The 26,377-nt window shown below is 48.4% G+C and overlaps 1 protein-coding gene across 2 annotated transcripts in view; it reads left to right on the forward strand.

Annotated features, from left to right (window-relative positions):
- The window catches only part of SLC35B4 (solute carrier family 35 member B4), a 31,710-nt gene extending 6,063 nt beyond the window's left edge, over positions 1–25,647 (forward strand). Inside the window, exons 2-10 of one of the 2 annotated variants that reach the window (XM_084809034.1) lie at positions 7,698–7,811; positions 8,824–8,926; positions 12,228–12,277; positions 13,906–13,987; positions 14,707–14,770; positions 15,943–16,052; positions 17,517–17,592; positions 19,442–19,517; positions 21,875–25,647. In XM_084809034.1, the coding sequence (XP_084665160.1) occupies positions 7,698–7,811; positions 8,824–8,926; positions 12,228–12,277; positions 13,906–13,987; positions 14,707–14,770; positions 15,943–16,052; positions 17,517–17,592; positions 19,442–19,517; positions 21,875–22,148 (949 nt within the window). In that variant the 3' untranslated portion in view covers positions 22,149–25,647. The remainder of the gene's footprint in view (positions 1–7,697; positions 7,812–8,823; positions 8,927–12,227; positions 12,278–13,905; positions 13,988–14,706; positions 14,771–15,942; positions 16,053–17,516; positions 17,593–19,441; positions 19,518–21,874) is intronic. The other variant, XM_084809033.1, reaches the window with a different exon arrangement.
- Positions 25,648–26,377: the final 730 nt, after the last annotated feature.

A 26,377-nucleotide genomic window follows, 5' to 3' on the forward strand; every position in this document is an offset into this window, starting at 1 on the left:
AGGCTTGCTCCCTTGCTATAAAACTGATGATATGATACTGAGATGTAAGGTTGATTATCTGTGCTGTACTGAATTGTAACACTGGCAATGTTATAGGTATAACTTTTAAGTAGAATGATATTTGAAGTTTGTGTGTAATGGAGTTTACATTTAATCCTTTTAAGTAACGTTTATTTTGTTTATTTTTCTTTCTTGCTTTCTTCTTCCTTTTCCTTGTTCTGTTTTTCCTTCTTTGTTATTGCTGTGTCCTCCTAAGAATACTGTATTGTTGGAAACTGTAGATAATGACTGGGCTGTTGGTACTGTTTATTTCATTTATAAAGATAAAAAAATAGAATAAAAAGTATTTTTTTAAAAAGAGAGATCCAGGAATCCGAACTATCCTATGCCCCCCCCCCCCACACACACACATGCTTTCCAGGGGGCATAGGATTGCTCCCATAGCCTGCAATACAACTTTTACATGCAGAAGTTCTAGCATGCCCAGCAAGCAGCAGTTTTAATTGTTGGTTAGGTCTGTTTTTGGCACCACCAAGAACTCCCACCAACCCACAGTAATGAAGGCTCCCTTGTGTTCGCAGCCATAAAGCAGTTTAGCCTGAAACACCCTTCTGCAACATTGGCCCTCCAGATATGTTGGACTGCATCATTCATGCCCATGCTGGTTGGGGATGATAGGAGTTGCAGTCCTACACAGTTGGAGGGCACCACATTGGGGAAGTCTGGCCTAAAAACTAAGGGAAAAGGGCGTAGGGGATGGACTACCTCTTCCACAATGCAGGTTACTGAAGACTTGGCTGAAAGTTGAGGACCATTGAATCAGGATCCAGTATATAGGATCTGGGAGAATTCGGATGGAAAAATTAGTCCTGGATTAAAATGTAAAATAGTGAAGCCTGAGCCTCACAAGGAAATAAACAGGAACTAGAATAAAACAAAACAAAATGAAAGAAGAGAAGAGAAGAGAAGAGAAAAAACCAAAATAAAACCCTGAACCTATCAAAGCCGTGCATGGACCAAATAACCAGCCCCAAAGGGCCAGCTCAAAAAGTTGTAGGGAACAGCTGCAGGGACATCTCTCCAAGCAAGGAATCCCTTTTCCTGAAGTGAAGGAAGCTGGGATCCAAAAAACCCCAAGAAAATAAAAGAATTGCTAGCAAGGAATTGGAACGAAACAAAAAGTAAACCTTAAACTAGAAGAAGTGCGCTCCTGTACTGAGGTACAGTCTCTTTTTGATCCCTTGACACCTCCAAAATACCTCTGATTGTACATTTTTTTCTTTCTCCAGGCTTGTCTCACTAAAAAATTGGGTTCTGTATCCGATAATAAGAGATTTGTTTGTTTGTTTGTTTATTTACAATATTTATATACCTCTCCACATCAAAGATTTCGGAGCGGTGAACAACAAGCTAAACGAATAAAACATCATATTAAAACAAAACATTTTAAAGACACAGATTCTGAAAATAAACCACAGCTGGTCACTCAGGGAAGGCCTCTTGAAATAACAGTGACTTCAGGAGGTACACAAAGCAACACAACATTGGTGCCTGTCTGACCTCCAGTGGCAGGGAGTTCCACAGGAAGGGGGCCACTAAGCTGAAGGCTCTTTTCTTTTCCTGGTGGACTCCAACTGGGCCATGGGTCCATGTGGAAGCACCAGGGACATGCCCTCTGATGACCTCAGTGACCGGGCAGGTTGGTAAAGGAGAAGGCGCTCTCTCAGGTATCACGGTCTCAAGTTGTTTAGGGTTTTGTACACTAGTACTCATACCTTAAACCTGGCCTGGTAGCAAATAGGCAGCCAGTGCAGTTCCATCAGGAGAGGAGTTCCATGCTGAAAAGGGGCAGCTCCTGACAACAGCTGAGCTGCTGCTTTCTGCACTAGCTCCAGCTTCCAGACCAGCCTCATGGGCAGCCCCACATAGAGTGCGTTGCAGTAATCCAGTCTTGCGGTTACTAGCGCCTGTACCACTGTGGCCAAGCTATCCCTGTCCAGGAGAGGCCACAGTTGGCAAACCAGCTGAAGCTGGTGAAAGGCACTCCGAGCTGCCACAGCCACTTGGGCCTCCAGTGACAATGATGGGTCTCGGAGTACCCCCAGACTACAAAACTGATCTTTCAGAGGGAGTGCAACCCCATCCAGAACAGGCAATGAGCCTATCTCCTGTGCCTGGGAACCACTCACCCATGGGGCTTCTGTCTTGACAGGATTCAGCTTCAGTTTATTGGTCTTCATCCAGCCCATTACCGAGTCTAGGCGCTGATCCAGGACTTCGACAGCCTCTCCTGATTCAGATATTACAGGGAGATAGAGCTGCATGTCATCGGCATACTGATAGCATTTAGCTCCAAATCCCCTAATGACCGTTCCCAGCAGCTTCATATAGAAGTTAAACAACACTGGGGACAAGTTAGTACCCTGCGGAACCTCATGGCTCAGTTGCCAAAGGGCTGAGGAATAATCACTCAATGTTACCCTCTGAAATCGGTTCCATAGGTAGGACTGGGACCACTGTAACACAGTGCCTCTGATGCTGGTCCAGGAGAATACCATGGCTGATGGCATCAAACGCTGATGAGAGGTCAAGCGGAATTAACAGGATTGCACTCCCTCTGTCCCTGTCCCGATAAAGGTCATCCATCAGGGTGACCAAGGCTGATTCAGTCCCATAACCAGATCAAACCCAGACTGGAATGGGTCTAGATGATCAGTATCCTCCAAGAGTGCCTGCAGTCGCTCCGCCACAACCTTCTCAAATACCTTCCCTAAGGGGTATTTGCGACTGGGCGGTACTTGTCTGATACCGTTGGGTCCAGAGTGGGCTTCTTCAGGAGTGGTCACACTACTGCCTCCTTAAAGGCAGCAGGGACCACCCCTTCCCGCAGGGAAGCATTTATCATTCCTTGAACCCACCCAGTCATACCTCCTCGGCTAGCTTTTATTAGCCAAGAGGGGCAGGGATCAAGAGGGCACGTGGTTGGTCACAGTGCTGCAAGCACCTTGTCCACATCAGGCCGCAGTAACTGGAACTGATCCCACAAAATCAGGTAGATGGTGGCAGTCGAGACACCTCAACTGGAACTGCACTAACAGCAGCATCAAGTTCACTGTGGAGACAAGCAATTTTGTCCTCAAAATGCGATGCAGAAAGGTAACAGCAGGTCCTTGATGGGGCCAGGGCCCCATTTGCTGGGGAGGGTGTTAACAGCTCCCAGACCACCCGGAAGAGTTCCTCTGGATGGCTACTTGAGGACACAATGGAGGGAGCAAAATAAGCCGTCTTTGCTGCCTGCACCACCATGCAATAGGCACAATTATGTGCTCTAAAGCGTGCTTGGTCATCTTTGCTTCGAGTCTTATGCCATTTGTGCACTAGCCGATGTCCAGCCTGTTTCATTGACTGCAGCTCCCCAGTATACCAAGGAGTGGAGCGGGCTCTACAGCACTGGAGAGGGCACTCAGGTGCAATCAAGTCGATGGCCCTCCGCATCTCACTCTTCCGCAGTGAGACTAGGGCCTCAGCAGGATCACCAGCTGTCTCTACTGGAAAATCCCCAAGAGCATGCAGAAATCTTTTGGATTCCATCAGTTTCCTGACGGAAACCTCCAAAGACAGTTTTCTGTTGCTTTCAGGGACTGGCATATGTTCAAGTCTTATTGGGGTACCAGTGTACACACAAGGCCTATGAAAGTTACCCAAAATGACTGGACCTAAGGAGTACTTTTATATTGGCCTGGTTTGCATGTAACACTAACCAGTGGTATGGGCTGTTGAATCCTGGGTTAATGTGATGTGCGAACGCGGCTGCACTAACAAACCATGGTTTGTTAACCACATACAACCCAGAAAGCGAGCTCGTGGTTTGTTGTTGTTTAAACCACTGGGTTGTTTAAACTGCTGGCTTGTCATTATATGTGAACCCGCAACCGTAGGTTGTTCATGGGTTGTTTCACTAAGCTACAGAGGTGGTGGGCAAGAGCGGTCAGTAAACCCAGCTACCCCACATGCCAGTGCTACTGCATCACAAAGGCATTTGGAACACAGGAAGGGCGTGGTGAAGGAAGAGGGAAACAAACCACCTAGCGATTGATAAAACAAAGCATGGTTTGTTCCATCATCTGTCGGACAAACACTGGAGAGGGCAATAAACTGTGGGTTGGTGTTATGTGTGAACCAGGCCATTATCTTCCACGCTGGTCCATTGTTTTAGCTTGGCTTTCTGTGTGATCAGAATTCCCACTGTCTGTCTTCCTTGCATCCTAGCATCCAGGCAGATGTCTGTCCTCAAGAGACAGGCCTGCTTGGTAAACCAGGCCACGAGCCGTAAGTTTTCCTTGACCAAAGTTTTCTATTTCACGCCAAATAGATAAGCAGAGCTACAATACCGAGCGAGACTGTTGCTCCATCGAGCTCGGTCCGTGTTGTCTACATTGACTGGCGGTGGCTTTCCAGCATCTCCACAGAGAGGGGTCCTTGCTGTCACTTGCTACCTGACCCTTTTTAAAACTGGGGATTGAACCTGGGACGTTCTGCATACAAAGCCAGTGGCCCACCCCTGGCTGCAGCCCCTCCCCCGCCATATGGAACTCGGCCCATCAGTGGAAGAGGAGACCCGTAACCACAGAGTGATGGGCAGTGAGTAGGCAGAGCTGTGAAGGGCCAAGAGAAGAAATTCAAAAGCCGTCTTTTCCTGCCTTTTGCTTTTTGGGTTGTTTTTCTCGTTTTGTTTCTGGGCCTTCACATCGCTGCGTGTAGGTGCTTTCTAGAGGGAGTGAAGGACACCTCGTAGAGTTGTAACCCTGGGCGTTGAAACAGTGGGATCTCTAACCTCTTACGAGCCACTCGGTGCCTGAACAACAGGTGTTGAACCTCAGGCTGTGGGCAAATTCTGGCCCGCCTGAGATCCCAGTCCAGCCCTCCAGGGTTGGCTAGATGGGCCCAGCTTCTTTCCCTCGACCTCTGACCATTTGGTGGTTTTCCACCTTTTGCATGGTTTCTCCTGCCCCCTCTCTTCCCGAAGGGGTTGAAATGCCTTTTCTAAGGCTTAGTTTCTGGCAGGAAGAGCTTTAATCCAAAATATGCTGGTATGTTCGGCCCCACACCGTTTGACCCCGCCCGCTGCTGGCATGTGGCTCCCAAGAGCTCTGAAACTGAATGTGGCCTGTGGATTGAAAGAGGTTCAACAGTCCTGCTGTACAATATCGCTTGTCCAGTTCTAAACGTTGGCCTGTACCTCTGCGTGCGTGCGTGCGTGCGTGCGTTCTTTCTTTCTTTCTTTCTTTCTTTCTTTCTTTCTTTCTTTCTTTCTTCCATCCATCCATCCATCCATCCATCCATCTTGGAAGTTGTCTAATACATGGGAGGATGGCCATTTTTGTTCTAGGGGCCGGATTCCACCCTTGGACCAAGGTGGCGAGCAAGTGGGCAGGGGCCCACCCCCCAATCCCCCCCTCCTATGATGCCACCCACCCCTGCCCCGCTCACCTTTCAGTGTGTGCGTGTGTGTGTCCGTAGAGAGAGGTGGGGCAGGCCCTGCAGAGGTCGCAAGCCGGAGGGTGTCCTCCCCTGGTCTAGTAGTCCTGCGTATTTCACCTGCAGTGGTTGAAACCCCAGAGCTGTCTCTAATATTCCCTGGCTCACATGTTTAGCTACTAGCTCCAGCAGGGTACCCTTGATAAAATGAAGGAAAGCAGCTTTCAGTAGTAATTCTGAGTTGGCCCCTTTAAAGCGCTGGTTTTTCCTGAGAGGCTGCGAAGTGTCTGACTTCTGTCATGGCAGGTTGCCCTATAACTCTGTTGCCAAACACGAGCGGCATGGCCAGCGGCATGGCCAGCAACAGTAAAAGTACCCACCTAAAATAACTGTTGATTTAACTGGGTACACAGACGTCTTTGCATCCACATGAGCATGCCTGGCTGTAGCTTGCTTGTGTAGTCTTTTGACACAAGGCGAGGACGAAGGGTCATGTTTTCCTTTGGCATAGCTAAGAGTCTGTAAAGAAGTGGACACCATCTTTGCAGCTTGAGACTGGAGCTTGTGAGAAGGCTGTCAGTAGCAGGCAGTTCCTGGGTTTTGCCCTAGGCTGGTGCGCGGCAGCATCCATTTTGGGGTGGGTTCGTATCCATGGTAGCCACATGGCTCCTGAAATGTGTTTGATTCCTTCTAGTTCCCCAGACTTGTTCTCTGTTCCCTCTTTGAAAATACAGGCATCTTTTTATTGTTTAATCACCGCCCTCATTGGACCCCCCCCCAAAACCTTCTGTAGTGGGGGATGCACCCCATCCCACTATTTATTATTTATTTATTTAAAACATTTCTATCCCACCCTATATCATTAAGATCTCAGGGTGGCGTACAGATAAAATCAATGTAAACAGTATACAAAACAGTAAACAAAAAATAATTTAAACACCTAAAAACACATTAAACTATTAAACAAGCTACAATCAGTTAAAATCTAAAACGATAAAACAGTTAAAACGGTGTGCTAGGGAATGCATTTAGCCCTCAAAGGCTTTGGTAAAAAGCCACATTTTTACTTGGCGCCGAAACGAGACCAGTGTCTGCGTCAATCGGGCTTCCAAGGGGGGGCATTCCACGTCCGGGGTGCCACAGCAGAGAAGGCCACAGCTGCAACCTGAAGCGGCCACACCTCAACCAGAGGTTTGGTGACTGGGAGGAGCTGGGATGCGGATCCCCGTGTCCCTTGTTTCTCAGCAGAATTGCTGGGAATCTGGCAGTGCGGCAGCAGTGGGGGCCGCAAAACTCCCCCTATGGGGCCACATGTGGCGTACAGGCTGCGTGTTGCCCAGCCCTATGCGAAATACTTGAAAAATCCCTTATTCATTCATTCATTCATTCATTATATTTCTATACCGCCCCATAGCCACAGCTCTCTGGGCAGTTCAGAAAAATTATCAAAGAAACAATTATCAAATAAGGAATTATAAACCAATGTCTTCGAGCAACTGGGAATATTCTGGAAAACCTTTTTCCATTACTGTTTTTTTTCTCTTTACCTTAGTCAGTGTGTTGGATCTATATCATAGTCCCCTTTCTGTGTCCCTCTTAGGACAGATCAGAGGAAGGGCTTCTTCACACAGCACAGTCAAACTACAGAATTCGCTACCATGGGATGTAGTGATGGCCACCAATTTGGATGGCTTTAAAAGGGGGTTAGACAAATTCCTGGAGGAGAAGGTGATCGATGGCTACTAGTCCTGATGGCTACATGCTACCTCCAGGATGAGAAGCAGTGAGCCTGTGTACACCATTTGCTGGGGAACATGGGCGGGAGGGTGCTGTAGCGCTCATGCCCTGCTTGTGGGTTCCTGGTCGACAGCTGGTTGGCCACTGTGTGAGCAGAATGCTGGACTAGATGGACCCTTCGTCTGATCCAGCAGGGCCCATCTGATGGCTCCCTCTTCTCATTTTCTTCCTTTCCCTGTTTATGGAGATGGATTTATCTCAAATACTAGGTGACCAAGGTTCCTAAAATGTTGGTGCTGGACCACAGGAATTTGAAAACAGTTTTCAACCCTATTTTGTATGATTATTGTTTTATGTGCTGTATGGACACCAGAATGGATTCCATATCATCAAGAAGTTGCAATATGTTCATGCATAATGGATCCTTCTCTCCCCGCTGCCCCGCACGCATCTCTTTCACTCTCTCTCTCTCAAAAATGCAGGGAGTTTCCAGGATGTGGGAACTTGGTAACCTTTGCCCAGTTCTTCTTCATTGCCGTGGAGGGTTTCATCTTCGAAGCAAACTTTGGAAGGAAACGGCCTACAATCCCAATCAGGTATGGTGGAACTTTAAAGGGAATGTTTAATGGAATGTTGGCGGCATGGCGGGAGGGGCTTGTCTACATCGGCCGTGATCTCTTCCTATTTGGATCTGTGACCTTCTGTTTGTAGTTCCTGGCGCACCCTAGTTTCATCCACTGCAGATACCCCAAGCAGCAGTGGGAGAGGCCATGGGCCACAGATCACCTTGTGTGTGTGGGGGAGTGGGGGAGGGATCTGTGGACAGTTACTTTCCTGGGCTATAAAATCCCATTGTTGATGTGATTTCTGTCTGTGTTGGAGCGCAGCTCAGAAACCTGCCTGTGCCTGGTCTAAAATTGCTGCCAGGAAAATGATTTTCTTCCCTATGGCAGTGATGTGGAGTTTCCAGGCATTTCCACCCTCCCCACCCTGGAACGCCCCCAGCCACGCCCCTTTCTGGCCGCTCCGTGCTCCTCTTGTGAGCGCGGAGGACAGGGCTGTTTGACGCTGCCTCCGAGGCAGCACAGAAGTGGGGGGAGGTTGGTTCTCTGGGAACCGACCTCAGAGTGCAGGCTCCGCAGTCAGTTCCCGGAGAACACCATATCCTAAGGCTGTCTAGGCGCTGTCTAGTGGCCATAGGACTGCTCCCTCCGTTTCTTAGTAGTTTTTCGTGCTTTTTCTCTCTCTTCCCATCTAAACACTTGGTTGTATCCAAGTTGTCTAACTGAAGCCCCAGTCATCCACTCTAAGTAGGACTAACAGTGGATACAACCGAGCGTACGGGAAAAGTTTGCGTTGTCGCGACTGTAAAAACATTTTTCAAGCAAAAGCTTTGAATTTGTTGTTTTCCTTCCCTAATCACATATTTCAGTTGATCTGCTTTTTGGTTACCACAAAAAAAGTTTCAGATATTTATAAAGCCAGTAAAATTCGCGTGGCACACTAATTAAATTTTGTTTGCTAGATACATGCTAAGTCCTATCCCAGGTTTTTTTGAGAACCCCCCATCGCTGCCTCAAGGCCGACCTTGTGGGTTCCCTTTCTCAGGTACTTCCTGATCATGGTGGCCATGTTCTTCACGGTCAGCGTGGTGAACAACTACGCCCTCAACTTGAACATTGCGATGCCACTGCATATGATATTTAGATCGGTGAGTCCCGTCTTGAGCCTCTTCTGTGGGCATAGTTTAGAACATGGGTGGAGAGCCGGTGATCCTTCTGATGTCCTTGATTTCCAGTTGCCATCAGCCTCAGCCACCATGGGCACCTGTGGGGGATTATGGAAGTTGTAGTCCAACAGCCTCTGGAGGGTCACCCGTTTCATAACTCTGGTTTAAAACATAAGAATTGCCTGGCTGAATCAAATGCGCTCTACCTAGTCCAATGTTCTTTTCCCACACCAGCCAGTCGAATGGCCAAGGAGACTCAAAAGCAGGGCATGTAGGTGGCAGACGTCTCCTGTGATTTGACCTCTCCATCTTGTATCTGGGGGTATGCAGCATCTAAACAGGGACATTCCAGGGAAGGTTAATAGGCGTCAGTACACTTATCCTGTTCCACAGACATGTGAAATCTTCTCAAGTTATCCTATACTGTCCTGCATTAAATGATCTCTCCCTCTCTTTTACCCAAATGACCTGTACTTGCTTGTCTGTTGTTTGCTGTACCCCAGACAGCTGCACCTCTCCACGCACATCATAAAATCCAGGATCTTGTGTAGCATCTAACTTTCTGCGAGTCAATAGGTTCTCCAGGCAGATACTCAGAAATTTCAGGAAGCCTGGTTGCCTAGCAGGCAGGTGGATCATAACTTTCTAAAATGTATGTATTGCCCCGGCGGTGGACGTTGAACTCTTAGGTTAGAGGTGCCAAGACAGTGATACATCAGACTCAAAGGTTTACTTACAAGGAGACTTTATTGGGTAACTTACAGCACACAGGCATACCCAATGGTTGGATCAGACAGCTTCTCTGAACCCCGAGCGATTGGGCACAATGGGTCTTATACTCTACAGGTTAGTGATAAGCAGCGTTTCAGCAGCACGCGCCCCTAGCGTTCATTCCCAGCATAAACTAACAGCACTTGGTTCTCAGGCACAGCCACCTGCAGCTTTAAGGTAAACAAGCTCTGCTCCTCAGACTCATCAGTGATAAGACATTCTCCTCGTTAGCGAGGAATGCGCTGACAAGGCTGTTATCAGCCCTTTGACTCATCTGCACATGCTCAGAGGCTTACTAGCAAGGGAATTGCGCCAGTAATGAACTTAAGCAAGCATTATGGATCTCTGGGCCCCTCTAACACTACAAATGACTTGGCTACACTCCTGGGGCCAATACAATGTCCTACCAGAAGTTTGCGTGAGGAGGAGGAAGGACTGGGAAGCACTTTGCACAATGGAAGTATCCCTTTCCCCCTATAGTCTGTCACATTTCAGAACATCCAAGAAAGAGGATCCAAGATCAAGCTATGCAGATAGCAAAGCTCTTGATCCATTAAAAGGTTTTCAGTCAGTTAACCTAACCCATGAATCAATTATAAGCTAGCGATGCACCTGAAATATGTATTTCCTGGCACAGAAACAGGGATCTGTGGGACTTGTAAATATTTGCCTCAGTATTATGGGCCTGGAAGGTCTTCTGTGGCTTGGATTGAAATCTGAGCCAGTGAGGCCTTTTCAAGTCTTTCCGCCCCCAGCTGCCTCCAGGCCCTCCTCGCATAACTTTGTTGCTGCTCGTGCGCTAGGGGAATGGAAGCAGGGAGGCATGTCCCCCCCCCCGCCCGCCCCCGACACGTGGCCTGCTGCTCTGTCAGCATGCACGAGTGTGCAGAGACATAGGTGCGTTGGCACTCGGGACAACTTTGTTTCCCAGAATTTCTCGCACTTGCGACAGCAACGTCATGGAAAAGAGAGAATGAGAGCTTCCTTCATTCCCCTGCCACCAGTGCCAGAGCAGCAGTGAAGATGGGTGAGTTTGGAGGCTCAGTGCGATAGGGGGAAGGACTTGACCCTGTTCTGCTCCTGAGGATGACTAGACTCTGAATAAACCAAGCTGTTTTCTAGGAAGTACTTGGTTTGGTGCGTGTTTTCCTGAGCCTGAACTGGGGGAGTTCATCCCGTTATTATTATATAAATCAGGGGTGTTGAACCTTAGGCCCGCAGGCCAAATCTGGCCCTCTGGAGTTCTTCAGAAGGCCACGCCCCTTTCCCCCAGTGCCAATCGTTTGGTGGTTTCCCAGCTCTGGCAGATTCTAAAAGGTTGACATGCCTCTCCTAAGTAGGGATGTGCGAACCCATCCCCATCCAGGATCGGCAGGTGCCCGCTGAAGCACCGCCCCCACTTGAGCCCCTCCACTTGAGCCCCCCTAGGCAAGCCACCCGCAGTCACCCTGGGTCCCGTCCAGTAAGCGCCCGTCATTTTGCTGAGGGTTCTTTTTACAAAAAAAGGGAGCTAAAAATGCGCATATTTAAATACGCTACATACTGTGTGGATCAAGCTTTCCCAGCCCGAATGTGTACATATTTAAATAAGTGAATTTTTTAGCTCCCTTTTTCGTGGAAGCCCACGAAATGGCAGGCGCTCACCACACGGGTCTGGGTGAGTGCGGGGAGCGTCCGGGAGGGCACGAGCGGGGGTGAGCGAGGCCAAGGGCTCAGCAGGCACGGTCCGGGGATGCAGACGGCGGGGGGAGCCCAATGGACTCTTGGACCCGGTCAGACATCCACCCCATCCCTATTCCTAAGGCTGAGTTACTGGCATTAAGAGTTTAAGCTAAAATATGATGGTATGTTTGGCCCCACCCCTTTTGCCATTGACCCACCCACCACTGGGACATGACCGCCCCGCCCCTGCGAGAGCTTCTTCAAAATGGAGTTCAGCCCTTGGGCTGAAAAGGTCTCGAAACTCTTGACATAAAAGTTGAAGCCTAGTCCCAGCATCTCATCATGCTCTAGCTGTATGACCGAGGAATGGAACCTGGGATGGTGCTTGTAGATACAGGTGGGCTTGATTCTCAGTGGCTGGGATCCTCAGGGAGTGTGTGTACCCCCTGTCCATCCTAGCAGTGGTCCCAAGGGCACCCCTCTACTCTCCTGAGTCACTTGCTAGCTGCCATTCACTCCTGTCCGTGGGGAATTCTTTTCCAGTGTGGTCAGCACCATGTACATAGGGGTGTCCCAGCCTTTGCTGACTTGGAGAGCTGCAGAGGGGTGCAGTGCATCTCTTTCAGGGATGCATTGCACCGCCAATGCACTGGGGCCATGCAGTATACAAACCCTTCCCCTGTGTCCTTTCCAGCCATCCACCCGCCTTGGGTCCCTTGGAGGAAAGGCGGGATATAAATGTAACAGATAGATAGGTAGATGGATGGGCATTTTGCCAGCTTGTAATCTCTGTTAACCCACCTTGCTTTTGTTTCTTTCCACTTCCCTTCTGACCGCCCCTCCCCTTCAGGGGTCTCTGATAGCAAACATGGCTCTGGGCATCATTATTCTGAAGAAAAGGTAGGTTGGCTTCATGTTGTAACCGAAAACAGTCTGGAATCAAGGTTGCTTCTAGGGATGGCCCAACTCACCCTGGACCCTCACCGGGGTGCAGACGGCATCCCGCTCCTCCGCCAAGCCAACATTCCGCAAAAAATGGCATCTTGGCCTTTTCCGTAAAGGCTGATTTTGCATAAATGGTGGCCATAAGGAGGCCCATTTACGCAACGTTATAGCTGGAGGAGCAGGGCCCGAGTCGGGCAAGAGCAGGTGTCCTCAGTCTGGCATCCAGGGGGCCGTGCTGGCGGGAACCGCTGAGCTCAAGCCCCCAGCCAGACGCCCGCAACATCCCTGGTTGCATCCACCAGGAGCTGAACGGTGTGCACTCTGTCTCCCCCTACTGGCTGATCCACAAATGGGAATGCGCATATTCGGGTGCTGGGGTGGGGCAGGGCTGTTGTGTGTGGAAGACTTCAAGAGACAAATTCTGGGGCTCCAGCCTGCCTAGAATGCACACCATCTGGGAGCAGGCCCCGGAAGCCTGTTCCCACTGATCCTAAATGGATGGTGGTCAGCTGCTGTTACGGGGTGAGGGCAAGGCCCTGCACATCTGCCTCTAAGAAGGCCTGGGGGTGTGGTGGGCCAAGAGGAGGCCTGCTGTGGGGCAGGTTAGTTCCATGGGCTTCTGGCTGCTCATCATTGCTCTTTTGGTTGTGCCATGCTGGCATCCATTTTGCTGTTCTCTTCAAAGGGCTGTCTTGGGCCGTTTCATAGATTTCATAGAATCATAGGGTTGGAAGGGGCCTACAAGACCATCGAGTCCAACCCCCTGCTCAGTGCAGGAAGCCTGATTCCCAGGCGGTGTCCCATCCAAATACTAACCAGGGCTGACCCTGCTTAGCTTCCGAGATCAGACGAGATCGGGCACATCCAGCCCTTTATTCTCTTAATGAAGGTGGCCTAGTGGTCATGCCAGCCTCGGACAGGAACCGGGGGCCATGACGAAGGGTGGACCACAAGGCTCTCGTAAGCTCTCATAGTTTCCAAGAGACTGGGCTACAAATAGGGCATCGCTGGTTTGAATCTTGTCTGTAGCAGGAATTCACTAGTAGACCATAGGCAAGCCATTCTAGCTGCCGCAGCCCCCCCCCCCATCTACAATATGGAGGTAGTAATACTGAACTACTTCGCAGGGTTGTTGTAAGGATTATACCAAGACAATGTGCACAAAGTCCTTTGAAAAGCACTCTTAAAATCACTATGCAGATTTAAGCATGGCTTAGAGTGTGAGACATCCACGCACAGTGCTCCTTCCTCCTCCTCCTCCACTGAAGGAGGCGATTCTCAAGGCCAGCGTTCCCCAACCTGGCACCCTCCAGGTGTGTTGGCCAGTGGTTGAGGGATGATGGGATGTGTAGTCCCAAACCACCTGGAAGGCACCCGTTTGGGTAAGGCTGCGCAAGGCTTTCCTGTCCTGGGTTCAGTGCTGGATTCTGCGTTGAATGATGCCAAGTTGCGCAGCAACCATGGCTATGCAGCTTCCTATGTTACCCCCTCTGTACATGGGTGCTCCAAATGCAGGATTTGCTGCATGGTCCTGGGTTGCCCCCGTCCTGCTGAAACTCTCCCTCTGTCTTCCTCTTGCACAGGTACACTTTCTCCAAATACACCTCCATAGCCCTGGTGTCCCTGGGGATCTTCACCTGCACCTTCGTGTCTGCAAAACAAGTGGTAAGGGTTGCCATGTGTCCTGCTCCCCTCCCCAGGATATTAGTAGATGTGTGACCGCCCCCCCCACGCACACCTTTCGTCCTGCATGCAACCCACAGTCAGAGATAGCATCGTCCGGCTCCCTGGCCTAAAACAGAGATGGCCCAGCTGATTCCTCATGGCAGTGATGACCAACTGCAAACTGGCCCCCAAAGCATTTTTATCTGGCCCCTGCTGCTCCTACCTCATTTTTCTCTGGTTGTCTTGCCAAGTTGCTGTGCCCAACCCAGATTGGCCAGCGTGTGAGACATCACAAACCCGCCTCTCTCCTTTTGGAGTACTTTCAACCTCTTTGTAAACATGACTATTTTTTCCCTTTATGTATGGTTAAAAAAGGAAATGTTGTGGGGGAAATTCATGTAAGTAGTAAGGGAGTGAGTCCTTGTGTTAATTTCTGGGTGATTCCTGACATCCAGGTAGCGTCTGCTTTATTCTAGAGCCTGCCGAACTCTTGATGAGGATCTGAGCTTATTCCTAGACAGATGTCTGATAAATAGTGTCCCTCTACACCACTAAGCATGGAGGAACTGGCTGCCCCTGTGTTACAAGTGACATTTTTCCCCCTGACATTAAGCCATTTATAAGAAGGCTGGCCTCAGCAAAGTAGTATTTTATAGGAACACACTCTGTTTAAATGCAAGCTCGCAAATGTTCTCTTTTTCCTGCTTTTGCTTCTGTAGAGTTCCATGTCAAGCACAAGTGAAGACGAAGAGAGTGTCTCTGCCTTCATCTGGTGGCTGCTAGGTCTGTAACTGTCCCAACCTAATTCCCTTATGAGCTGTTTGCAGCAGAAGCCAGAGGAGCACAGCACAGATAGGCTAGTGCTTGAGCCATCACAAACCCACCTCCTTTCCTTGGAACATTTCCCCCCCCCATCTCTTCTTTTAAAAAATGGATTTTCCATCTTTTTAAAAAAATAATGTGATGAGCTAATGGTTTTGTGTGACTAATCTAGGTTTGCAATCATTTCCTGGTCCCCAAGGGTGAATAAGAATTGCCTTGAGGTGGCCAAGTAAATGTACAAAAGTTGGACTCTTTTTTTTTTTCTTTTATGCTGCAAATGGCTAACATAGGAATGTGTGGATGTGAGGCTAGTAACACTGTTTGTGGGCTAGGAGCTGTTGGGGGATTATTTGCAATGTCTGGTAGCCTTGGCTAGGAAAAAGGAACTGTGTACTTTGTACCAAAATGGGATTCAGATTCTGAGCCGAACTTGGCAATCTGAATCAGTTGTGCAAACATATTATAAATTTTCCATAATTGAGGATGCGTGCAGACGTATTCCTATACAAAAGTTAACTGCAGCTTTTTCTCCTGTGAAACTAGCCTGGCTTCCCTCTTCACCTTCACTACAGATTCAACAGCTGTGCTGATTGAAATGCTCACCTGCCATCTAACTCATTCCTCTCCCCAATTCCAAACTTCTGTTTTTGTGCTGCCTGCCTTTAATTAAGCACAGCTTGGACATTTATTCATTGAAATCTTCATTCATCACTTTGTTTAAGGAACTTTTTAAAGAAGAGCTGCTTCACCATTCATGGGATGGGGAAGGAGATGGGTTTGTGACGGCCCAAGCGCCAGCCACTTTGTGCTGTGCACAGCCGGTTTCTGTTTATCTCCTGCAACTGATCCTGAAAAGGGAATTTGTATGTCTGTAAACAAGGCAGTGAGTGTGTTTTCGAAGTGCCTTAAATCTTCTGACAGAGTACACATTTATTTATTTACCTATTTGAGTTGTAGCCTGCCTTTCTAACAAAAATGGCACTCACATGGCACGCATGAGTGCATCCTTGTTCCATTTTTGCCAGCCTTGGGGAGAGGGACGAAAACCTGTGCAGGTCCTGAGAGCTCATCCCATGGAAGCTATTGCCATAAGCGGCAAACACAGTATGTTCATGCCACCCTTTGTGTTTCAGGTATCGCTGCGCTGACCTTCGCCCTTCTCATGTCGGCCCGGATGGGGATTTTCCAGGAGACCCTCTATAAGAGATTTGGCAAGCACTCCAAGGAAGCCCTTTTCTACAACGTGAGTGGCTTCTGATTGTAGTAGAGTTGAATTCACCCCCCGCCAATGGATGTGTAGAAGCGTGAAGCAATTACGTCATATGTTCAGACCACTTGGAGGATGCAGTGCGTAAAAAGTTAGATGCGCCATTGGAATCAGCGCAACTAAAAGTGTGTCGCTAACAGGCGAAAGGCTGATGTTCTAAATTCAGCAGAGCAAAGTGGTAACATTCTTCTTTCAGATACCGCTTCAGACTTGTGGGGGTGAGGGGTGCTGCATGCTTGAATACATCTCCCATACCATGCTAGTTCTCTGTCTGCAGGGAGTGTTTTCTCTTTAACACGGGAATCAATCAAATATGCCCCAACTGCCCCAACCTGGTGCCCTCCGGGCATGCTGGACTACAACTCCCAGCATCCCCAGCCAGCTGGCTGAGGGATACTGGGAGTTGTAGTTCAGCACACCCGGAGGGCATCAGGTTGGCGAGGCCTGAGTTAGACGAATCTCTTTTGAAACTATTTAATTGGCAAAAAAGGAAGCCTTGATTTGATCTGGCAGGGCATTCTTCTTTAAAAGCGAAGTACATCTAAAAACTTCAGCTCACTGACACCATTTAGAAGAGACGCACTTACAGAGCAGCCACCTCGAAGCATGCGCCGTCGGCAAACAATCTGTACGTACACCGTCATGCACAAAATGTGATGTGTGGATTTTCCTTCTTCAAAACTGTTCTTTTCATCGTATGCAGGTCCGATCAGTTAACTGATCAATAAATCAAAACTCGTTTGATGGACTCATTATTACTTGCCTGGAGTCCTGTGTCTGGTCACGGGTCTGCACTTTAGGAAGGATGCGGACGAATTGGAACAGGGACACAGGAGAGCCACAAAGATGCTCAGGGGTGTGGAGAACAAGTGCCCTGAAAAAAAGACCTGGGTGTGTTTAGCCTGGAGAAGAGAAGACAGAGGGGTGGGGGAGACGTGGCAGCCCTCTTCAAACCCCTGCAGGGCTGTCACATAGCAGAGGGCAAAGGCTTGTTCTCTTTTGCCCCAGAGGGCAGGACGGGATATGTCGGGCTTAAGTTGCAGGTGGGCAGATTTTGGTTGAGCATACAGGGCAACTTCTTGGAACGGTAAGAGCAATTCAGCAATGGAACCGATGACCTAAAGGAGTCGTTACGGGCTCTCCGTCATGGGCTGTGTGTGTGTCTTCAAACAGGGGCTGGCAGCCATCTGTTGGAGATGCTCCAGCTCTGGATTTCCTGCTTCAAGCAGGGGTGGGAGTGGTGGACTAGATGGCCTCCAAGACCCCCTCCAACTCTGTTATTCGATGATTAAGGTTTCTTGAATGAGTCACAGCCCTTCCCCGGGCTGTTGGGTACATGAATGAGAGGAAGCGCTGGCTGCTCCATTAGGCCCCACGACCTGGGCCGGTTCTCCATTGGGCATCCCTCTAAAGCCCTTCCCGTCTCCCCTTATGTGGCAGCATGCGCTCCCCATCCCAGGCTTTCTGTTCCTGGCCCCCGACATCTGCAAACACGCTCTGCTCTTCAGCCAGTCTGGTAAGTCTGATGCTTCCTCGTTGTTGTTCTGTGTGCTGGTGTCTGTTTCTGGGCGGCTTCCTCCATCCCGGGCCAGGGATTCAACTTCCCTCTATCGCGGGGGTCTGGAACCTCAGGCCAGGGGCCAGATCCGGCCGTCTGGGAGGCAACTGCTGCTGGAATGGTGGCTTAGATGAACACTTAGCCCAGGGGTGTTGAACCTTCTTCAGCCAAAGGGCCAAATTCAGTTTTGGAGACGTTCTTGGGGGCCGAATTCCAGTGGTGGGCAGGAGCAGAGGCAAAAGGAAGTGCAGCTAAAGGCAGAAAGGTGGGGCCACAAATACCCCCCCGCACATTTATTTATTTCATTTATATTCCCCCTTTCTTCCATTGTGGAACTCAAGGTGGCTACATGTGGTTCCCAGGTGGTCTCCCCTCCAAGCACTGACCAGACCCAGCCCTGCTTAGCTTCAGCGAGGTGGCCGCCTCCTGTGCCTTCAGACTAGGGATGTACGAAAGTCACTTACCTTTTCCGGATTATGTTGATGGTGGGGGGGAGGTGTTCCGTCACTCCCCCCGGAATCCTCTCCGGGGGGGGGGGAGGCGATCCGTTCCTCCCCCCCAGAATCCTCCATGGCTGGCTGTGCTCCGCGGCAGCTCTGCAGAGCAGCCGGCCAGGCCCAGCCAGGCCAGAGCCGTCCGCAGCCGGATTTCCGGCCGCGGAGGGCTCTGGGGAAAAACAACAACAACAACCACCGCATACGCAAATGGCGGCAGCTACGGCCGCCACCATTTGCATTCCTTATTTTTGCCGTCTTAATCTACGTAAATATTTACGTAGACTAAGACGGCGAAGATAGGGGGAACGCAAATAGCGTAGCGGACGCTATTTGCGTTCCCCTTATTTTTGCCATCTTAGTCTACGTAAATATTTACGTAGACTAAGACGGCCCAAAATAAGGAATGCAAATGGCAGCGGCCATAGCCGCCGCCATTTACATACGCCTCCCCCCCCCCCAGTCGTTTTAGGCTACGTAAAAACTTACGTAGCCTATCACGTCTGGGTAAAAAAACAACAACCACGTACACAAGTGGCGGCGGCCGTAGCCCCCGCCATTTGCGTATGCCTTTTTTTTTTTACCCAGATGTTTTAGGCTACGTAAAAACTTACGTAGCCTATCACGTCTCTGTAAAAACAACAACAACAATTGCAAATGGCAGCGGCAGCAGCCGGTCAGAAGACCAACTGTTGCAGCTGCCACCGCCAAAGCTGCCGCCGCCGCCCGGAAGATCCGCCCCAGGTAAGTCTCGTCCCGGGGGGATCCACAGGGGTGGCGGGGGGGTGGCAGGCCGTTCTGCCACAGATTTCGGGGGGCCGAATGCACTGGCATTCGGCCTCACCGAGATCCGTGGCGGAATTCTCTGCCATCCCTACTTCAGACCATGCCTGGGACCAGTTTGAGCTTAAAGTGCTTCCTGACGGTAACTAAGCATTAGGAGAAGCATTTCAGCCTTTTAGAATGGGGAAAAAACTGCTCAAAAGCTGGGAAGCCACCAGAGGATTGGCAGTTGGGAGGGGGCAGGGGACGGGGCGTGGCCATCTGGGGAACCCCCAGTTGGCCACATTTGGACCCCAGGTGGACTGGATTTGGCCCACTGGCCTGAGTTCAACACCCCTCCCTTGGCCCCATCTCGGAAATGTCTTAAGTTGTTTGGTAAAAACGACTTTTCAGTGTGCGGGAGAACTTTGCAGGGAGGGGAGAACAGCAGGTGGCTGGCTGAGTGGTCCGGTGGACCATCTCTTCTCCACCCGTTGCCCAGCTGCTCAAAGCCATCAGAGGTTTCTTCATATTTCTCTCCGCTTTTGCAGAACCGTTCCAACTGCCGGGGATTGGGCTCAGTTTGCCCATAATGTGGTTCTACCTCATCATGAACGTCATAACGCAGTATCCTTTTCACACACATCCACCAGGCGCCTTTAATGCTCAGATTGATGTGCAGTGGACTTTCTCGGGCTTCCCTTGCTGGTGGATGGGTTTTCTGAATCTCCTATAGGGCTGGTTGAATCTGTGAGTTTCGGTTTCTCTCAGTTTCTGCATTTTTCCAATCTTAAGTTTGGCTCAGCTCAAGCTTTTCTCCAGTCTTGGGTTTGGTTTCTCCTGAATGTTGGTTTTCTTTTTTAAAAAAAAAAGTTTGCATGAAAATTCATAAACATTTTTATTTTATTTCATTTCTATCCTGCCCAATAGCCAAAGTTCTCTGGGTAGTTCACAAACTTTTTTGGGTGCATTTCTCCTAATACATGCATTTTTGGTTAATATACAATTTTTTTGCAAGAGATGTTCCTAATATAATGCATGTTTGAACATTATTTTCTCGAATATGCACATTTTTAGTATGCATTTTTGGATTGGAGAACTCCACTGCAAAATTCGGAAAAGGGTGAATTTTGAAGGTATAACAGTTCCAGTTTGCATAATGGTTTGAAAGTGCAAAATTTTAATTAAACAACTTTCTCCCCCACCCCTAATATCACAACTTGCCTTGAACTTATTTTTCAATTCTCTTTAGATAAGCTGCAGTTCAGCCACTTATCCCATGCCTTTGCACGGTCAATGAACATCTCTTTTCTCCTCCATGTACATAGAAGATGTCATGCTGATCCCTAGTATGTACAAACCTCCTCCCTAAAAATAGGGGACTGGGAAGAGAGGAAGGGAATCAAGCATGCGGGACATCTGTGTGGGGTGGGTGGGTGGTGCATTACTCCACCACCACACAAATTCATGGCTAAGCTTCTGAACTGCTGCATACTCCACTTTATCCATGCAGCTCAAGGTACAGACACACATTTTGACACACACACAGAGAGAGAGAGAGAGAGAGAGAGAGAGAGATGGATTGATAACATCTATTTCTAAGATGCTCACATTCTACATTACTGATACTGTGAGGGAAGAAATGTGTTACATTTTTGCATTAAAAAAAAAAGAAAAAAAGACCAAGCTCATTAAAAGCTTTATGCCCTTTTAATGTACATACATACAAAATTGTCATGTTTGCACCTTTAAATAGTCCTAAAAACAAACAGAAAAAAACGAAGTGGAAAGCCAAGTTAAAAACCAAAAAATTATCGAAATCCAACACTTTATCCTTCCTGTACCACCTGGAAAATTCAATTTGGATTATTATAACAGAGTGTTATAACAGTCATTGCATCTTCACATTGTGCTGCCTGAATGTCTTTTTCCAATAGTCCACAAGCACGTTCCCGTCTTCCAAGAATATCAACTGCATTAAATCTACCAGAATCTGCCTGCGTCATTGCAGTAGTCTTGTTCATAATTGTAGCAAGCCATATTTTTCTGAAGCCATTTTTCTCCCCACTGTGGAATTGCACTATTTATTTATTTATTTATTTATTTTGGCTACCAGCATTCTGCCCACTAGGGGCCGCGGTGGCTTAGTGGTTAAGACACTGAACTGCAGACTGGAAGGTCGGCAGGTCAGCAGTTCGAGACCCGCGTGCTGCGTGACGGAGTGAGCTCCCGTCTTCAGTCCCAGGTTCTGCCAACCTAGCAGTTCGAAAGCAAGAAATTGCAAGTAGATAAATAGGTACCGCCTCGGCGGGAAAGGTAGCAGCGTTCCGTGCACCTCGGTGTTCAGTCATGCCGGCCACATGACCACGGAAGTGTCTTCGGACAGCGCTGGCTCTTCGGCTTAGAAACGGGGATGAGCACCGCACCCTAGAGTCGGACACGACTGGTTGGGGACACCTTTACCTTTATTCTGCCCACTAATAACGTGTTGGTCATCAGTCTTTTTTTTTGCTTTGTTTTTGCAGTTAGTAACTTCTCCCAGATCATTCAAGAAAACTATTATTTCTGAAAAACTATCCTGTCTGTAAAATAACTCTTTGTCAGCTTTCCTCAACCTGGCACCCTCCAGGTGTGTTGGACAGCAACTCCCACAATTCCTAGCCAGCACAGCCATGGTCGGGAATTATGGAAGTTGCCATCCCACACATCTGGAGGGTGCCAGGTTGGGGAAAGCCACTCTATGCCCTCTTAATGCAGCCAACAAACCTTCGTAGCTTGTTCAAGGAAGGCATCTCTCCGCCACTTCCACTTCTGTCTCCCTCAGAAAAAGATTTCTTTATTTAAAGAGGTCAGCATGCCTGTAAAACCCATTATTGACATCTGGTTCAAAGCCCGTATATACCTCTTGCTGAGCATACTTGGTTTTCCCTCCCCCCCCACCCCCGTTCCCATTTTCCTTCTCCTTAACTCTGCCCCCTCCCCAGATACGTTTGCATACGGGGTGTCTTCATCTTGACCACGGAGTGCACCTCCCTGACAGTCACGCTGGTGGTGACGCTGCGAAAGTTTGTCAGCCTCATCTTCTCCATTCTGTACTTCCAGAACTCCTTCACTGTCTGGCACTGGGTGGGCACTTTCTTTGTCTTTGTGGGGACTCTGATGTACACAGAAGTGTGGAACAAGCTGAGGCCTCTCTTGGACCGGAAGCAGAAGAAAGAGGAGGAGGAGAAGCAGAAGCAGAAGCAGAAGCAGGAGTAACTGTGGATACCCTTGGAAAAGCTTGTGGCTTCTCCATTGAAAATGGGACCTTTTCTAATGGAGGTTCTTTCTATGATGCAGAGGATTCCCTTCTCATGGAAGTGGGGGATTGATTTTTGTAATACAAAACCCCCCCTGATCTTGGCTATGCCAAGAATATGAACGCATCTCCTGAAGTGGGGAAATTCTTGAGTTGGATCCTGATGTGTCATAATTAGCGTATGCCAATGGGACTTAACTTAGCTGTGACCCATTGTGATTTCACTGGGTCTCTTCTAAGTATGACTAAATCAGGATCCCCCCCCCTTTTTTTTAATGGCTGCTGCGTTAACAGCTTTGACGAGGCGAACCCTCGGTGCAGCTCTAATTTTTGTCTCGTGTGTTTTTGGTGCCTCTTGTTAAGAGGTCCTTCAGCAGTCCTTCATGGTAAATGCCCTTCCATGCTTTATGACACGGTTGCCATTTTGGGAAAACCAAAAGAGCACAAAGTAAGAAACACCGAACTGCCGCAACTAGGAAGTTAACATGTGAAAGTCATCACGGAGTGACTTGTAACACGTATCTTTTCTGTAGTGAATACGTGTGGCCTTGCAGATGGGGAAGTGACGTTCAGCGTTGTGGTGAATAAGCTTTCTCACAACAGAAGCATGTCTGCAGAGAGATTATTCACCACACTGACGCTCATGGCAATGTGGTGACATCCTAAACTTGGAATGTAAAGATGTATCGTTGAATGCTGTTCTGCTTTTGTAGGGGGAGGATGACAAACCTTGTGAGGTTGTCTTCACAGTTTGGTTTCTGGTGCTCTTAAGAGGATGTAGCTAGGTGGTCAAGATGCCATTCAAACAGCTGGTATACAGTCAGGTTTGGGCATCGATTGGATGATTCGTAACCTTAGCACTTGGTTGCTATCCTAGCAAACATAAATGGCACAAAATTGATTCTGTGTTGATTGGATTGACCAAAGTATAGTTCTCACTGAGTTGATAAACCAGTATCAAGTGGCAGAACCATGCACAGATGGGAGCTCACATGGCTGAATGCTACTCCCTACAAAAAGAAATCCCTCCATACACAAAACTGGATGCCAGGGAGAAAGGTTCTAGCCTTGCCTTCAACCTGACGTACTAGTTTTTGTGTGTAAGTTCCTTTTTTTTTGCAAGGCCCAGATACCCAGGTTTACCACTGCTGTGAAAACTAGGCCAGATTTTGGCCTTGAGAAAGTGAGTTACGGCTGCTGCCTTCAACATATGTGTTAGTTGAGAAGGAACATGTTAGGCAAAGGGGAGTTGAAGATCACAGCTGGGAGCAGTATTCCATAGGGTTAAAGTTTTAGGGAGTAGACCTTTTCCCCTCTTAAAATTTGCCTTCAATGACCATGCATTCTGTTCTACTGTTCCCCCTCCGCCTTGTTCCAGTTAGCTTTTATGTGCATAAGTGAGGGAGTTTAAGCCCTTCTACAGAAACAGATGAGTAGATGATCCACATTTGGGTTGCTAATCCTGCTCAACGGAATTGGGAGCTGCGATCACACTCTGTTTTTTGATTCATTGCACGTAGAGAACTAGATGCCAAGGAGAAGGGTTCTAGACTGTCATTCACCCTGACATGCTAGTTTTCAAAATGCAAAGATTTATTGTTATTTATTTTTTTGTGGAGAGGCCAAGATGTCCTCCAAGGAGAGGTGAGAGTGTCTCCACTTTGTGGTTTGGTATTCATTTTGTCCCATAGTCTGTTCTTAAGTGGAAGCCATGCCATTGGCTGTATTGGCTGAGAATTTTGAGAGTTGTAGTCTAACACATCTGGAGGCACCAGGTTGGAGTAATGGGCCTCTAATACAGAACACTCCCCAAACCAGTTTGAAACTGATATCAGAGTGACGTAGTTTCTGCCATGAATGTGCCCCAAAGGCTTGGATCTGTGGTCCAGAGCATGAATGTGCGGGCCCATCCAGTGTTAAGAGTTGCAGTTGCTCCCCAGGTCTACTAATGGAAGTAGACAAGACCTCCCAGAGGCAGCTTGGATTAGAGGGCAGGTCTCCCCACATGAGGAGGCCAGGACTTGAGGTGCAGAAGGGGCCAGATACCAGGCCTACCAGAGGCAGCCTGGCTGGCAAAGCCCTGGCCAGGCACCTAGTCTTCTAGCTTCGGTCAATTGGCCGCTCCAGTGTTAGAGTAGGTGCAGTTACTTTCCTCGGGTGCTGTTCTGTTCTGTAGGCTGATGCCTGAGGTGCCGCCAGGTTGAGACACTGGCCTAGAGGGGCAGCATAAGCCGCCACTATGACACGTCTGTGAGACAGTTTACTTAGCCAAATAATAATTTAAAATGGAGAGAAGTTCTACAAGGGGCTGTATCCCATTCCTGTCCTCACTTGGTGTGGGGTTATTTGAAAGAAGCTGTGAAACTTCTCCCTCCAGTACAGTGTCTCTGTTCAGACTACTTCGTGATGTGAGTGAGTACCTTGTACATATCTAGAATTTATGGATGCCTGTGGGGCATCTCATTCTAGCGCTTGTTTCTCTTAGGTTTTTAATGTTATGACCCCTTTTTTTTAAGGTAACATTGGCATCCTGTTCATGTATATTTATATATAACTGTGTTTACAAGCAACTTTGAATGCTTTCTTTAGTGCTATAAATAACGGAATTGCTTTCTTTCCCCATATTTAGTACATGTTTCCTTTTTCTCCCCATGCACACTGTGAAACACCTTGTGTTTGCAATGTAGTATTAAGAATATCCAGTTGCCTGATGTTCTGGTGTCCTAAGAGCATTGCAGCATTTGGGGATGCCGCACGTCTGTTGGGAGTTCGTACGTGTGCACTGCTGATTTGCAAAACATGTATTTCCATGTCCGCTAGCGGCCAGAATAGGCTCCTGTGTTGGCAGATGCATAATGTGTCAATGGCCTTGCCCCATATTTTCCTTTGCTGTTCACACATCACGGGGGCTGGTGTGTTTCCTTCTGATAGTGCGCATGTGGGCACATGGAATGGATCACCTGTGTTTGGAGTGCCATTTGTCACTGTGATAATCAGGTGCACAGGACAGGCAAATGCCTTGGGTAGTTTAGATGACTGTTATTGCTACCTGGCAAAGATGATGGACACGCTTCTATCATTATGGTTATGGCTGCTATTATTAAGTAATTTAATAGTAATATTATTACTCTCTTATTTGTTAGGGATTCCCCTCCCATGCTAACAGCACCCTCCTCTGGGAATTATGTTTCTATAAGTTTCTTTTAGCAATCCCTACCTCCTCACATAATTCCCACGGAAGCAGGGGCGAAGGCCCTATAGTTTTAATAGGTGTATGACTTGGGTGGAGAGACACCAACGTTCTGAGGAAGAAACAGCTTCAAAGGGTTATGAGGGACTTGAACAAAACCTGTACAAAGAGGGGCAGGCAAACAGCAAGCTAGAGATGTGATCTTCCTGCTTACTTGAAATAGGGAGAATTTATATGGTTTAAATAAAGAACTTGACTTCAGAGAGATGTAGACTTGCTTTGTTTTTTTGTTCTGTTTTCTTTTCTGTGTTCCTCCCCCGACTCCCCCGTATCTGTTAAGAACATCGGAAAAGCCCTGCTGGATCAGACCATGGGTCCATCTAGTCCAGCGTTCTGTTCACACAGTGGCCGACCAGCTGCTGACCAGGAACCCACAAGCAGGACATGAGTGCAACAGCACCCTCCCACCCATGTTCCCCAGCAACTGGTGTACATTAGCTCACTGCCTCTGGTACTGGAGGTAGCACATCGCTGTCAAGACTAGTAGCCATTGATCGCCTTTTCCTCCAGGAATTTGTCCAACCCCCTTTTAAAGCCATCCAAATTGGTGGCCATCGCTACATCCTGTGGTAGCGAATTCCATAGTTTAACTATGCGCTGTGTCAAGAAGTACTTCCCTTTATCTGTCTTGAATCTCCCACCAAGCAGCTTCATGGGATGACCCCGGGTTCTTGTATTTTGAGAGAGTGAGAAAAATGCCTCCCTATCCACATTCTCCACACCATGCATCATTTTGCAGACCTCTATCATATCTCCATCCTTGAGAGTGAAGTCAAGTGGGCCTTAGGAAGCATTAGTAACAACAAAGCTAGCGGAGATGACAGCATTCCAGCTGAGCTATTTAAAATCCTAAAAGATGATGCTGTTAAAGTGCTGCACTCAATATGCCAACAAATCTGGAACACTCAACAATCGCCACAAGACTGGAAAAGGTCAGTT

This window comes from Heloderma suspectum, chromosome 7 (genome assembly GCF_057233095.1).
Source record: "Heloderma suspectum isolate Gila_16-S chromosome 7, 16-S_ref, whole genome shotgun sequence".
In the NCBI taxonomy this organism is placed as follows: Eukaryota; Metazoa; Chordata; class Lepidosauria; order Squamata; family Helodermatidae; genus Heloderma; species Heloderma suspectum.